Here is a 16,330-nt window from a genome sequence, read left to right as displayed (position 1 = left end):
AATACAGGCAGAACATTGTACACATAATAAATAAATAAATAAATAAATGAGATGGGAGCCTAACTCAAGGGTGGAGTCTGTGCTGGCTCGTGGATACATGTGGTGGGGTGGGCACGGAGGACTAGGCTCGATCTGCAGTACTCATCTATAAAGCAGGTCTTGGGAGGTTGAGGCAAGCTCAAGGCCAGCCAGAGCTAAGTAGCAAAGACCTGTCTCAAAATAAAGTAAAATAAATAAATAACCCCCTAGGACCTTGTGCCTGGTAAGCAAGTGTCCTCTACCCCTAAACCTCCACCAGACAGTTTGTACACACACTCCTGACACGGCTTGTGGGCGCCAGCCTCCACCCAACATGGCTCCTGTGCAGGGGTGCCTCCACCCACAGCATACTACGTAGGAGGATAATTTCCTTTTTCCTTTATTTGCTTCTCCAGATACTTGAGAAGAAAGAAATCTGACACCTTCCATTCCACCCACACAAGCTCCAACCTTAATGAGTCTGGGTTTTCACCTAAGCCTTGACACACACACACACACACACACACACACACACACACACACACGCACACACGCACGCACGCACGCACGCACGCACGCCTACCATCCCAGCACTTGGGAGGTAGAGAAAGAAGGCTCAAAAACCCAAGGGCAAGACTTGGCTGCAGAGTGATTTCAAGGGAGGAGTATCTGGCCTTTGAGATAAAATCCTATCTCCAAATCAAAGAAAAAGAAAAGCCCTGATAATACAAAACAAGAGTAATCACAAACGTACATTTTTTCCTCCCCTAGCACCAAGGCCCAGGATCCAACTAGTGAGTCAGAGAATCAATCACAGAAGGACAAAGGGCAGGAAAGGTGGCTCAGCACTTACGAGCTGCTCTTCCACAGGACAGGGGTTCGGATCCCAACACTCCCAAGGTGGCTCACAACCACCTGTAACTATAGTTCTCCACGATCTGATGCCCTCTTCTGGCCTCCACGGGTACCAGGCACACATGTGGTAAGCATATCATATTTTCAGGCAAACACACCTATGAAATAAAAATGAATCCTCCCCCATTTTTCTTTTTAGTTTTGCTTTTTCAAGACAGAGTTTCTTTCTGTAACAGTCCTGGCTGTCTTGGAATTCATTCTGTAGACCAGGCTGGCCTCGAACTCACAGAGATCCGCCTGCCTCTGCCTCCTGAGTGCTGGGATTAAAGACGTGCGCCACCACCGCCCACAGGTTTTGTTTTGTTTCTTAAGCTAATGTTATAGTAGCTCTACCAGCAAGACCAGTCATTGATTAACAGCACCTGCTGCTAAGCCTGAGGGCTCGTGGGAGAACTGGAGAACTGACTCAGACCTGCATACCCTGGCCACGGTACTATATGCTCATGTGCTAACACAGACAATACATTATATACCCTCCTCCTTGCCTACCTTGCTCTGTAGTATTTCTACTTTGTTTCTTTTTCTGAGACAGGGTCTCACTGTGTAGCCCTGACTAGCCCCAGAACTCACAGAGGGCCTGGCCTGCCTCTGTCTCCCAGTGCTGGGATTAAATGGCGCGCCACCGCGCCTGGCTGCTGCTGTCGTATTTTTAAATGTTTTGGTTAAGAGAGCTGAAAGTTGGGTTCAGGATTTCAACAGATGGAGGTCTTAACTGTTTTCTCAAAATGCTGAATGTCATATACTCCAGTTCCACAGTACACAAAGGACAGCCCACACAGAACTAACTACACAGGTTAGTGATGAGCATAACCTCCCGTGATCCTTTTCTTCCACAGGTGTTCTGTTCCCTAAACCCTGAATATATTTGAAAACTTACAGAAGACAATGAAAACGGGGAGCTTCATTGGGTTGAAAACAAAAACACCTTTGTGCTTGTGTGGTGTGGAGGCGGGAATGAAACTCAGGGCTTCCCACCTGCTAAGAACAGGCTATGGATCTCAGCTACCATCCAGGCCTCAACGCATGGATACTATTTCTTTGTGTTGATTGCCCTAAATTTCACAGGAAGCAGGGCTTTTAAAGGAGCTCCTCCACTGGGCCCAAAGGATCTGAGCAAAGTGGGGTGTCTCCTGCTAAATTCCAGGCCACCAAGCTGAAACCAAATTGTTTATCTGACCTGCAAGGTATCAAAAGATAAAGAGATAGATAACAGGCAACCCCAGCTCTGTATGATGTGTGCCTACAGTCATCCTAACCCTCAAGGGGCTGGGGCAAGCCAGGCGGTGGTGGCGCACGCCTTTAATCCCAGCACTTGGGAGGCAGAGGCAGGCAGATCTCTGTGAGTTCGAGACCAGCCTGGTCTACAAGAGCTAGTTCCAGGACAGGCTCCAAAACCACAGAGAAACCCTGTCTCGAAAAACCAAAAAAAAGGAAAAAAAAGGGGGGCTGGGGCAAGAGGAGTGCCTGGTGTGAGCCTGGGTTACATTGAGACCCTGTCTTAAAAAATAAATAAATAAATAAATAAATAAATAAATAAATAAATAAAATCCAACCGAACAGGACAGTTTTAGCTGTATAGAGTCGCCTCTGCATTAAGCTTTACAAGATGTGTAACTTTTGGTTCCGTGTCTGGTTTCCTCCGTCCTTTTTCTCCTATGACATGAGTCTCAACCCAGCTCATCTGGACAGTCACTCCTTAGAAGAGGTTTCTGATCTAGAAGCACAGAAGCCCACTAAAGCGGAACTCAATCCGGCCTGCCTATTACCCCAGTTACTAGGAGCTGAGGACAAGAGCCACGTCAGCCCCGGGATATGAGACCAGCCTAGGCAAGGGGAAGAAGCTTGTCTCATGCATACCCAGAAAGGTTAATAGATATCCTAAACTAAATAAATTATACATTTGTCTATTTAAAAAGTGTGTGCGCTCGTGCCCAGTGGAGTCTCTGCAGAGGTCAGAGGAGAACAACAGGTGGCCAGTTCAGTTACTTTCTGCTTTATTCCCTTGAGACAGGGTCGCTCTAGGCCTGGAGCTCCCAGCTGTCAGACTAACCAGGCAACAGTGACCTGGTACTGGGATGACAGGCTACAAAACCAAACTTTTAATGTGGGTGCTGGGGACTCACACACTGGTTCTCGCAATCGGGCGGCAAGTACACTAACCAATAGCCCAGACTGACCTCAAACTATGTAGCCGTATTCTTTCACCTCCTGGCAATCCTAAATGACTTGAAACCTTACTCACTTCTCCATCACCAAGGTTCAGCTGTTTTTGTTTGTTTAAGTTTTGAGGCCTTTTTACTCTCTATCCCAAGTTAACCTGGAACTCACTATCTAGCCCAGGCTGGTCTTGAACTTTCTATGCTCCTACCTTAGTCTCTCAAGGGCTGTGATGACAAAGGTGCACGCTTGCTGGGCTTGGTCTCTGAGATAGCAAGAGAACAGCCCCCTCTTGTCATGGGGAAAATCTGCTGGAATATAGGTAACACACGCAAAAACTCCACCTTCCTCAGTAGAGGAAGAATCTGAGGTTTAAGGATAGCATCCTCTACACAGTGAGTTTGGAGTCAGCATGGACTATCACACACACACACACACACACACACACACACACGTAATCATTAATTTAAAAACAAAGATTAAAAGCAAAGGTTACTTCAGAGGCATTCTGAGTGCCAAATTTGACCTTCAATTTGGCTCCAGAAATCGAGATCGACCAGGCCAATGGTCGTTAGTCACTGGTCCGGCAGCAGCTGAATGAATATAAGCTGCCAGAGCACCAAGTTTATAAACACGCAGTGGAGGGTGTGAGAAGCCAACCTCACCGTCCCCAAGAGTAGCCACAAAGTCTTAAAGCCGGCAAATAACTGACCAGGCAATTTCCCCCTAGGATTTGCATATGAAGACTGAAGCCTGACCACGGGACTCCCTGCATTTTACCGAAGTGTGTCAAGATAAAACCAAAACACAGGGCATTGAAATGTTAAACTTGAGCAATCAAAGGTTTAACTCTATTGGCCTGAGGTTGTGAGCTTGCTTGGCAAGCCCCAAAACAAGAGAAAGAGGAAGAAGATATTATTTAACTCCCAGAAGCTAGAGATGGCTCAATGGCTAAGAACACTTATTGTCAGAGGACCAGAGGGATCTCAGCACCCACACCAGGGAGCACACAACACCCTGGAACTCCTGCTCCAAAGAATCTGAAGCCCACTCTGGCCTCCAGTGGCACGTGCAAGCACAAGCACACACACACACACACACAATATGTAATCATTTCTTTAAAAACAAAGATGCTGGGTGGTGGTACACAGGAGGCTGAGGCTGGCAGGTCTCTGAGCTCAAGGCCAACCTGGTGTACAAAGCCATGTCCATGACAGCCAGGGCTACACAGAGAAACCCTGCCTCAAAAAGCATACAAATGCAGGATGGTGGTGGCACACGCCTTTAATCCCAGCGCTCGGGAGGCAGAGCCAGACGGATCTCTGTGAGTTCGAGGCCAGCCTGGTCTACAAGAGCTAGTTCCAGGACAGGCTCCAAGCGCTACAGAGAAACAATGTCTCAAACAAACAAACAAACAAATAAATAGTTTTAAAAAGCATACAAACAAACAAGTTTAGCCCTCTACGTGCGTGGGCATGTGGCAGAATTCAATTAGGAAGCTGCCTTTGGGGACTCTGAGGGAATAATTGCTAACTAAAGTCACCAGAAAAGGGCATGGGGACTGTTAGTGTACACGCTCTGGGTTCCCTTTCTAGCATCCAATAAATAATAAAGTATGGACTTTACACAGATGCCGTGAGAAAACCCATTTCTTTATATGTTGACCTAAGATTTTAAAAAATATATTAACAGAAAAAAAAGGAAGCTGAATAGAGTGGTGGCTCCCAGTTGTAATTTCAGGAGCTGGAGGCTGAGGCAGGAGGATCAAGTTCAAGGCCAGCCTGGGATGCACTGTGAGTTTCCAGGACAGCCTGGGCTACAGAAGGACTCCTTGTCTAAGAAACAAAACAAAAACCCCAAACCAACTGATTTACTAAATGTGTATCATGTATGATATAAATGTTTGACAGTGCATACAGAAAAAAATCTGATTATAATCTTTAACGATTAATTACATAAAAAGGAAAATAAAAGATCATTCTACCCAAAAAGGGGAAAACCGTATACTATCTAGTAAACCTCCCCCAAATGTCTACACATCCATCAAGATTATATATTCATGATGTAACCCATAAGTAACTCAGTGTATGTGTCATCTGAGCAAAATAAATAAACAAATAAAAGCAAAAAACAAAACAAAACAAACAAAAAACAAGCAAAGTTTCACATAGCTCTGACTGGCTTCAAAGGCAGTCACAGCAGTCCCCCTGCCTCGGCCTTCCGTGCTAGGACTGCAAATGTGGGCTTCCACACCCTTCCAAGCCACTACTTCCAACGAACAAAACAAATCTTCGTCTCTGAGTTTCTCCCTCAATCGTCTCCTCCATCTACTAATTACGAAATAGGCCAGACTCAGTCACTTTCTGATAAATAAATCTAATAAATCAAAAGGAGGTTAAAGGTGAAGCAGGAGAAAGACAGCTGGTATTTGCCAATGAAAACCCAAGGGCCAATAGCATCACTTCTCCCCATCAATTCTAAGTCCCAACACGCCGTGCCGGGAACCATGCCTCACACAGGGGGCAGTTTGTCAGCAAAACCAGAGAGGCTCTTACCTTGTGGAGCATGCAGACCAGCCAAGCTATTAGTTTAAAAGCCCCTAAATCCACAAATGTAGACTCTGCCGGGAAGGGACCAAAGGGCTAAGGAGCCAAGAGTGAAAGATGGGACCTCTCCACCTTGGAGGTCAGGGACTGGGGCTTAAGATAGAGAGCAAGGGTAGAATTTGGGGGTGCCAAATCATTCTTAATTCTGAGGTCCTATTGAAAAGTCTTAGGTCAAGAAAGCCTGAGTGATCAGTGCGATAAAATGAAGGAACACATATATATCCCAACAAGCACATGCAAGTGTATCGATCCATCTCCAAATTGATAACTGGGAAACTGGCCAAAGCATTAAGGATGCTGTGGCTGTGGATGTCACTTAAGTCATCTTATGAAAGAGATTGAATGTTTCAAGATGGCGGTTGCCTAGGATGGAGAAAGGAGATACAGGTTGGGGGGATATGGAAAGTGGAAAAAAAAAGGAATGGATTTTTTTTAAGTAAACAAATGTAATTTATTGGGAAGGGGATATGGTCCATATTTCAGTGTAAACAGATAATACTACTTCAAGTCGTGTAAAAACCGAGGTAAGGAATGCCTCCTGACTACAAATTTTTGGCAGTTATACCTTATAATTGCTGTATTCCAAACCGGAACTACGCTGACAGCAGTGGTCATCAAAACATGGGGTGGGGCAGTGCGAAGGCTCAGCAGGTAGAGGTGCTTGCTGCGCAGAGCTGGAGACAGGAGTTCAAGGCCACGGCTCACGTGAAGGTAGGAGAGAACCAGCTCCACAGGGCTGCTGTCTGACCTTCACACGTGAACACCAGGGCACGTTTACCCCTCCCCTACACACACAGATCATGCACACACCTACACTCTTTCTGGTCTACATGAGTTCGTTCCAGGACAGGCTCCAAAAGCTACAGAAAAACCCTGTCTCGAAAGAAAAAGAAAGAAGTAAAAAGAAAAAAAAAAGATTGTTACACAGTATTCAAATATAACTGAGGCATCCAAAGGATGGAGACTGTACCACAGAAGGTGAGGTGAGGGTCGGAAACCTAAGCATCCGAAGCAGTGAGGACGCTGGATTTTACAAGGAGCAATTAGTTAAAAAAGTGGAGGTAGAAACTGTTAAGAGGCACCGTCAGCCTATTCTATAACAGGACAACTAAAGAGGTCAAGGCGATAGGTCCGACTTCTGTGAGATTTACCTGGACCTCAATGGTTTTTGTTCTACACAGAAAGATGTTTACATTTCCAGAGACATTCCTAACGGTCCTCTCTACTCTCTATCCCCAAATTCAGCCATCGGTTGATTTTTCTTCAAGTTGTTTGGTTGTTCACATGTTTTTGTAGGAAGAGCATAAATCCACCTATGTGAAGTCTTGCTCACAAACACGTGCTGGAAAACAGCTAAAATGCCATGTCGCCAGCCGGGCGTGGCTGCGAAGTCATTTGAGAGGCTGAGGCAGGAGGATTGCCACTAGTTGGGCCAGTTCGTGAGTTCCAAGCCAGCCTGGTTAGAGGGAGACTCTGTCTCAAAAAAAATAAATAAGCAAATTAATTAACAACCCCGAACAACAACAAAAGAAAAACAACTAAAGAAAATACTAGAATGAGAATAAGACACAAAGGTAGAGGCTGTGTTGTACCAGATGAAATATTCCGACCTCGAACCAAGCAGGCCTGTAAAATGCAGTATTTCTAGAGATTTTTCAGTAGACTCTACAGAAAGAGTGTAAGGAACGCTCGCTTAAGCCTTTGCCTACATCGGTGGCAAACTTCTAACTCCAGTATTTGTTTATCCGACTGAGTCCACAGGCAGCAAACTGCGAGAAAGGGAGACAGGTTGCCAGGAGCTTTGCCTAGCCCTCCATTGGTGCTTCTGCTCGGGTTCTCTCTGTCTGGAACAGAGCTACACGCCAGGCTCTCTGCATCAGCTAGGCGGTGTCCCAGGCGCTGCCGCAGGACTCTGGGTACCAAATCCGGTGGCCCGGGTGGAAGCTGGTGTCAAGGCCAATACTGGGTGGGGAACCTAGGACCCAGGTTAGCAACGCTCCAAAGCACGTTTCGACTTTCCCTCTCTGGGACCATGTACCTGGGGGTGTGTGAGTAGCTTCAAATGCCTGGCCATGGTCAGTTCTTATGGATGCCCCACCGGCCATCCCCCAGGCTGCCAGCCCACCGGAAGAGAGGGAAGGCTGGAGAGCGGCGGGCAGGGGCAGATTTGATGGCTGCGGAAGGGCTAGGTCGCCGCCCTTAGGGACCCACGACAAAGATGCCAGCCCCGCCCCGGTGCGACAGACCCCGAGAGCCTGCAAAGGGCTGCGCTCGAGTTTGCAGCCGGTCTGCACCGGCGGGAAGTTGTGGCAGGCGGAAACCGCCAGGACGCCCCATCTCCATCCCGCCCCACCCAGGCAGGTGGCCGCAGCATACCTTGGTGGCGGGGTCCGCCTCGGCAGGTTCTTCAGCTGCTCCTGGTGCTTCCGCTGCGGGCCCGTGGCCACTGAGCTCCAGCTCACTCGGCGTGTCGCTCCCCGCCGGCTGCTCGGGACTCCGCTGTTCGGTGGAACTGCCTGCGCCCATGGCTCAGTGGCTCTTCTATACCCGCTGGCTAGCGGCCTTCCAGAGACCGCGGGGACGCCGAGGGTCTAGGGGACGTGCTCCCAGGACCACGGGGACTAGGGGTGAGGAGCACCGAATCTCCGCGATCCTGTTGAGAACGCGCCCGGACTGCGAATGAAGGGGACGCGCTCGTGGCAAACTCCTTAAAAGAAAAAAAAAAGCCACCTCGTAGCCTCCTCCCCCTCCTTGTTTTTCCCTCCCTTCATCACATGAGCACAGCCCAGACACGCCTTGCAGCATCTCCCCCTAGGCTGCTAGGACCAGAGGCTCCGCCACCAGGTTCCCAGCAGCCCACCCCACCCCCCAGGGCTCCTCAGGTCCCTAAAGGAGACTAGAGCTTTGGGATCTGTCCCGGGGCTGAAGAAGATTCAGGGACAGCAAGACAGAGGGGGAGGCAGCAAAAGCTTTGTTTTTTAATTCAATGATTGATACCCCAAGGTTGGAGTTTCTGCAGCCCTGGGATTTGCATCTGGCCAGGCGCGAACCCAAATCCCCATTTGCTTTTCTTCAGATTGTGTTTGACTTGAGGCATTTGTTCCAGCCTTCTCTCCTTTAGCAGGAGAAAGGAAGCGCTCCTGGGCTGCTCCCGAGCCTGGCCATATTAGGTCGGCTCACGTGGCAGGAGCTGGGAAACCCAGAGGTTGATGCAGTCAGGCCACTGCTGAGGTGGGCCCAGCGTCCCCGTGGTCCCAGCCAGTGATGTCAGCTGATTCCATCAACAGAGCTCACCGCCCTCTTTCCCCAGGGAAAGCGGGGAAATGAAGCTGTTACTGGAAATGTGCCTGTCCTTTGAGGTCCGATGCTGAAGGTTACACATCCAGGCCACTTGCCTCTGCTGACGCCGAAACACCACGTTGGCTTAGGTCTGTTCAGTCACCATTGGTATCCTCCAATCATGAAGATTCCGAACACTAGCCAAGGGGCTTGTCTGTTTTCTTCTGCCCCTTGATTAAATAATCATTCTATGAATGTCGCAGCCAATCAGTCTTGGACTTTAATTGAAATTTCGTTGGATTACCCCGCTCTAAGCATGAGGGTGCTAGAGGGGAGACTATAAAACAATCTTAGGTGAGCCAGGAGTTCTGCTCACACTTATATACCTGAGTGACAGAGGCAAGAGCTCACCTTGAGCCTCAGGCCCCCTCCTGGGTTGGATAGTGAATTCCAGCCCAGCTTGAGACTCCATTAGTGAATGAATTAAGGAAGATGTAAAAAACAACAAGAGCACTGAGCCTAGGTGCTAGATAAATAGCTCATCCCAGGTTCAGTACAGGTGAGCTGAGTGTCAACGGATACGCTAACTTGGTTCCTTATTCGTTGTCATACAAGAACATATCGGGAATCACTCAGTAGTTTTTCAAGATAGAATTTGTTTTCCTGGGACTGGAGAGATGGCTCAGTGGTTAAGAGCACTGGCTGCTCTTCCAAAGGATCCAGGTTCAATTCCCAGCACTCCCATATCAGTTCACAACTGTTTGTAATTCCAGTCCCATGGGATCTGACACCTTCATAACAGACATACATGCAGGCGAAACACCAGTGCACATAAAATAAATCATTTAAAAATTTGTTTTCTCAATTATTTTATTTTTGTGGATATACACAAAGGAGAATTTCTCTGGAGTTTATTCTTTTAAAAAGATTTTCAGGCTGCTAGCTTGTAGCTATTTGGAAGCCTATATCACCTGTCTCAACTTGTTTTGGGTTCTGATGTTTTGTTTGTTGAGACAGAATTTCACAGGATAGTTCAGGCTAGCCGTGAGGGCTCTATCTAGCCCAGGTCTCTGGCGAGAAGACGATGCAGACTTGAGAGACCACACCCTGCTTTAACTTAAAGTTTGACTGTTTGGAGAATATTAGCATCGCCCCTCCCCCGCTGCTTAAAGTGTTGGGGAGTGGAGGCCTTGGGTGTGTGAGACAAGCGCTCTAGCAGTGAGCTGTGTCTCTGCATTCTCACCTTGTAATGGGTACTGTTCAGAAGACATTACATAGATCATCAATACACTCCTTACAACAACCCAATGGCAGACATCCTATTGTCTTCGTTTTACCGGTAGAGGACGGGGAGGGAATTAACTAAAGAAATCAAACTTTGTGTACCCAGGGTTTCCCAGTTGGTAGCTGGAAGAGCAAGGCACCCACTGGGCATGGGTCTTCCAAACCCACACTCGATCACCACACAACACTTTCTTCTCCCGCAAGCCGCTTCAGTACTCAACCCCTTTCTCTCAAGGATGTTAGTAAAAAGAGACGTTTTGATCTCCTCAGGATGGTAGGAACTTGAAAATGCAGTTGAAGCAGTTTGAGAACCTGGGTGTGGTTCTGAGGCAGAGCCCTGGATCACGTGCTTTGGGTTCTATCTCCACACCAGAATGGGGGAGGGGCTTATTCGAGAACAGTGAAGTCCGCACAGTTGAAAACGCAGCGGGCGGTATTATCCTTACCCATTGCTTTGATACAAATGGTATCAACGTCCCCCCATTCTGTGAGATTATGCTGTTCAAGTTCTTGGGAAATTCTTGATAAAGCTTTTCACATCAGTAGCCTCGAAATGTTCAGAAAAGATTTCAAGGCCAGAGATTTCCAGCTAGCCATGTGCAGACCCCGTGCCGAGGAATACATTGCCTGTGCCCGTGTGCAGAACAGGCTACTCTTTTATGCTTAGTATCCACGCTATAAAACTGTGTGTTTTCTTATTTTTCAAAAGTGAAACTGAGGGGACGGGGAGATGGTTCAGTCAGATGGTGCAAACACAACGAAGACCTGAGTTTAAATTTTTAGCATCAGCATATAAAGTCTAGTGAAGTGGGCTTGTGACTGCAGTCCCAGCAAGGGCGGTGAGGGAGGACTGTGATCAAGAGGATCTCTGAAGACTCTTGGCCACCCTAGACAAGTCAGCGAGAGTTCCTGTCAGAAAAGGACAACCTCAAAACCCTGAGATTCTGTGGTGCACGTCTTTAATCCCAGTACCTGAGAGGCGGAGGCAGGCAGAACTTTGTAACGGGTTCTAGGGAAGTTCCAGGCTGGTTAGGGTCACATAGTGCCACCCTGTCTCAAAACCAAAACGAAACCAACAGAAACACCTGGAGAGCAACCTGAAGAGCAACTGAGGAAGACACCTGCACACTCGCCCCGGAACACACACACACACGCCGCCCCCCACTCATTAAAATAAGCAAAACACAAAACAGCTAGGTGAGGTGGCACACCCCTGCAATCCAAGCACTGTGCGGCTGAGACAGGAAGATTGTGAGTTCGAGGCCATTGTAACTACAAGAGTCTCTGTCTTAAAAAACAAAGCAAACAAACAGAAAAACCAAGAAAACAAAGCATAAAAAGTAAAATTGTATTTTAAGGGCCTGGACGTATAACAGTCAGTATTAGAGTACTTCCTTAGCTCACGTGAAGTCTTGAGTTTAATCCTCAATGTGGAAAAAAAATGAAGAGTTGTACACATACTATTCTCTATGCCTGTCTAAACCACCTCGAGGACACCGGCATAGTAGCTGTAAGACTCAGCCAGGCGTGGGGCACAAACCTACAATCTCAGCACTGGGCAGACTGATACAGGAGGATTCCCATGAATCTGAGGCTAGCCTGGACCACATAGGAAATCTGAGGCTAGCCTGGACTACATAACAAAACCTTAGAGTTAGCCTTGTCTGTTTATTTGTTTTTCATGCCAGGGCTTCTCTCTGTAGCACTCCCTGGTGTAGACCAGGCTGGCCTGGATCTGTCTGCCTCTGCCTGAGTTCTGGGATTAGAGGCCTGGATCACCACTACCCAGCTAGAGGGTTAGTCTTTACTGAGGGTTTTTCTTTTGTTTGTTTGTTTTCTTCCCCTCTTAATTCTGCTGTTTGAGCCAGACTCCTACCCTCATGCAGTCATCTGCAGCAAAAAGTGCGGTCACACCAACAACCTGCCCCAAGAAGGAGGTCAAATAAAGCTGGGGCCATATCTAGCCCATGACCCTGGGACCAAATAAAGTCCCCTTCCATAAAGCTCACTCAGCCTGGCCTAGGACTCCTTATGGAGGATGACCTTTTGCCTCTTCAGTGTTGGGATTACAGGACTGAAATTACCTGGATTTCAGGTATGGATCAGATCACTATACTCAGTTTTTTTCAGAGCTAGTAGAATACTTTTTTCTTTTTTTTTCTTGAGACAGGGTTTCTTTGTGTAGTCTTGGTTGTCCTGGAACTAGCTCTGTAGACCAGGCTGGCCTTGAACTCACAAAGATCTGCCTGCCTGTGCCTCCTGAGTGCTGGGATTAAAGGTGTGCGCCACCACTGCCCAGCAAACAGAACACTCTTGCATCTTAGGGCTTCATACATGCTAGGGAGACACTTCAATAACTGGTTGACGACCCTGACCCTTCCACACACATGCATCAAATGCCTGTCTTAGGCCAAACACAGAGTTAGAGTTACTGCCCTGCTTTCTGCCCAATGCTCAGATGCAAATCTCCAAGGTTTCCTTGTGTTGGGTTTTGGTAATATCTGAAGAATTGATCTGGCCTCTGTGAAGCTGCAGGCAGCTGGCCCTGCTTTCCACCCCTCCCTTGGAGGCGTCAGTTACACAGGCTCTGTCTAGCAGCCCCCACTGCCATCTGATACACCACAGGGCACAGGTGTCCTCCCCCACACTCTCCCAAGGGACAGCCAGTGACTGAGATGTTTCCCCGAGAGGGTTAATTCTCTCATAAAAAACAGTTTGAGATGTCTCAAAAACAAATATGCATTGCCTGGAGGGCTGGCCGAGCTTGTATTTCTTAAGTTTATTTCTCAAAAAAAACTGGTCACATGAGAATTCAGAGATAATATAGAATTCTGCTTGAACATCATGTGTGCGCGCCCTCACTGTTTTAAAGGTATGAGGGGCAGAAAAGTTTGGTTAACTCAGTACCCTGGCATTATCCAATAGGACACAGGCTAAATATAGTGAGCAAGAATACAAAATACAGCTCAAAATAGTTAGAAGACAAGTTGAATGTACTCACCATAAAGAAATACTAAGAGTGTTCGACTTTAATTTTTAGATATGGTCTCAGGACTGGGACCTTAGCTCAGCAGAACAGTACTTGCCTTGTATGCATGAGACTCCCCCAGATCTGCCCACCCCCTAAAGAGAGAGAGAGAGAGAGAGAGAGAGAGAGAGAGAGAGAGAGAGAGAGAGAGAGAGAGAGAGAGAGAGAGGAGTCCTCATGTAGTCTAGGCTGGCTATGTACCTAAGCCTAGCTTGCTCTGACCTAAGGCTGGCCCTAAACTCCTCATCTTCCTGCTCCTACCCCCCAAATTCTGGTATCACAGGTGTGCCCCATCACACTTGGTTTTAAGCCGTGCTGGGGATCAAGCCCATGGGTTCCTGCATAGGAGATGAGCATTCCCCCCAACCCAACCTAGACCTGCTAAAAGTTTAAGGCAAGGGATATGCAAACGACCCTGAGTTTGCTACTTGGACAGGTAGTCATAAATCAGAATATCACAGTCTATTTCACAAATATGTAACAAACAGAATGTGAATATTAGAAACTGTACACGTGAAAACAGCAATATCTTTCACACGGTGTTTCTCCACTCCCACAGCGGTGTCCAGCCTTCACGTCTGTAAGAGTGCAACTGCTTCATTCAAGGTGAGGCTAAATTAAAACAAATGAATTTATCAACTGTGGGAGCTCATGCCTGTCATCCCAGCACTCAGAGTGCTAAGGCAGGGAGTTAACCAGAGTTACAGTACAATGTGAGAGACTGTCTCAGAAGCAAGGAACTGAAGAGATGGCCCAGTGGTTTTAGAGTGCTTACTACTTTTGCAGAGAACCTGGGTCGAGTTCCCCAAACCCAAACTGTGCCTCTCAACTGTCTCTCATGCACAAGTAGGCATGTGCACAAAGTGGGTACACACATACCAATAAATAAATAAATAAATAAATAAATAAATAAATGTAATACAAATTAAAAACAAAACAAGCGAGGTTGATATCCATGTTACCGAGAACTAGAAGAGCATGTGATTGTCTTTCGTCCTACCTGCTTGCTCTCTGACCTAACCGGTCCAGAAAAAGATGTGCGATGTGCGTTCCTGGGGGGGAACAATTACTTTGTTTCTGCATTTTTTTGTTGTTGTTATTGTTTTCCTTAAATGACTTCCTGCCAGTCTCACAAGAATAAAAGACATCAGGGTGTGGTGGCCTAGCCAGCAAGCCTAGCACTGCAGAGGACGAAGCGTGAGGACCAAGGCCAGGCCAGCAAAGACCACAAGGCAAGATCTTTGTCTCAAACACCGAACTAGGGCTGGAGAAATGGCTGGGCAACAAGGTGGTTAAGAGCACGTCCTGCCTTTCCTGAAGACCTCAGCTCAGTTCCCAGCTCCACCTGAACCGGCTCACAGCCACCCGGAACTCCTGCACCAGGGAATCCAATCTGATATCTGCATTCATGTGTGCAAACTCACACACAGACACAAACATATAATTTTTTTTCCCAGACAGGTCTCATGTAATTCTGGCTGGCCTAGAACTCACTACGTAGACCAGGTTGGCCTTGAATTTACAGAGATCCACTTGCCACCGAGTGCTGGGATTAACGGCACACATCCATTGCACTCAATTTACACAATTTAAAAGAAACCTTTTTAAAACCATAACTACAGTAAACTAGAAAAATAAAATAACTTGGTGTGATGGGTCATGTTTACTTAGCATGTTCAAAGACTTGGGTTTCATCCTGAACACCAAGTAACGCCAAGTGTGGTGGTCTCCATCTCTCCAGTCCTGAATTTTGATTTCTTCTTTTTTTTTTTTTTTGGTGCTGGTATACTCTGTAGACCAGGCTGGCCTTGAACTCATAAAGAGTTCTCTCTCTCTCTCCCTGGAAATAAAGGTGTGTGTTATCCCAAAAAGTTGATATTTTTTGGTGCTTCGACTGAATCCAGGACTTCACACATAAAAAGCGAGAAGTCTACCCCTGAGATATGCAACCCCCAGACTTTGAGTTGTATTCTCTCCCTTTCTTCTGTTCTGTGTTATTTCAGTGTGCATATTTATCAGTGGGCATGCCATGTGTTCAGTGTGAAGCTCAGAGGACAGCTTCATGCATCCCATCTGTCCCTCTACCTGTATGTGGGTCCTTGTGTCATCGGACTTGAGTAGCAAGCCCTGTTCGCTACCCAGTGAGCCGCTTGTGTTGCTTACCCAGTGAGCCATGGCTGGCCCTGATCTTCAGGTTTTTGTATGTTTATTTGTTTTGGAACAAGGTCTCACTCAGGGCAAGGCTGACCTCAAACTCCCAGTGATCCTCCTGCCGCAGCCCCTCCTATGCTAGGCTTATAGGCTATAGCCTCCATGCCCAGTTTGAATTTTGCTTTCTGTAGAAGAACTTGAAACACCAGTTGTTATATCTTGTGAAATTAATGGGTTTCTTTCCAAGTGAAACATCTCATTACTGAAAATAATATCTGGCATGTGATTGCCATATCTACGGTGCTGCATAAATTCTGAGTGGTGGTTGTCAGTGCTCCACTGGGGTGTTGTCGGTGCTCCCCTGGGGTGTTGTCGGTGCTCCACTGGGGTGTTGTCGATGCTACACTGGGGTGCTGTTGGTGCTCAGTGCTCCCCTGGGGTGCTGTCGGTGCTCCCCTGGGGTGCTGTCGGTGCTCCCCTGGGGTGCTGTCGGTGCTCCCCTGGGGTGCTGTCGGTGCTCCCCTGGGGTGTTGTCTGTGACCCACTGGGGTACTGTCGGTGCTCCAATGGGGTGTTGTCGGTGCTCCCCTGGGGTGTTGTCGGTGCTCCAATGGGGTGTTGTCGGTGCTCCCCTGGGGTGTTGTCGGTGCTCCCCTGGGGTGCTGTCGGTGCTCCCCTGGGGTGCTGTCGGTGCTCCACTGGGGTGCTGTCGGTGCTCCCCTAGGGTGTTGTCAGTGCTCCATTGGATCTCTGAGTTCAAGATCAACCAGGTCTACATATATATTCCAGGTCTACTAGGACAAAATAGTGAGTCCTTGTCTCAAAAGATAACAAAAACAGTAACAACCAAAAAAAAAAAAACCCAAAGTATACAAAGGTGTGGTGGTGCATG

At 47.5% G+C, this 16,330-nt stretch overlaps 1 protein-coding gene across 2 annotated transcripts in view; it reads right to left on the bottom strand.

Moving 5' to 3' along the window:
* Positions 1–8,815, bottom strand: part of Akap12 (A-kinase anchoring protein 12) — an 86,043-nt gene extending 77,228 nt beyond the window's left edge. Inside the window, exons 1-2 of one of the 2 annotated variants that reach the window (XM_075949726.1) lie at positions 8,694–8,815; positions 8,073–8,403 (exon numbers count right to left, since the gene is read on the bottom strand). In XM_075949726.1, coding sequence (XP_075805841.1) covers positions 8,073–8,222 — 150 coding nt within the window. In that variant the 5' untranslated portion in view covers positions 8,223–8,403; positions 8,694–8,815. Of the gene's footprint in view, positions 1–8,072; positions 8,422–8,693 lie in introns of those variants that run through there. The other variant, XM_075949734.1, reaches the window with a different exon arrangement.
* Between the last annotated feature and the right edge of the window lie 7,515 nt (positions 8,816–16,330).

This window comes from Microtus pennsylvanicus, chromosome 1 (assembly GCF_037038515.1).
Source record: "Microtus pennsylvanicus isolate mMicPen1 chromosome 1, mMicPen1.hap1, whole genome shotgun sequence".
Classification (NCBI taxonomy): Eukaryota; Metazoa; Chordata; class Mammalia; order Rodentia; family Cricetidae; genus Microtus; species Microtus pennsylvanicus.
The sequence above is the reverse complement of the archived record's forward strand: the minus strand, read 5'-3'. Positions and strand labels throughout refer to the sequence as shown.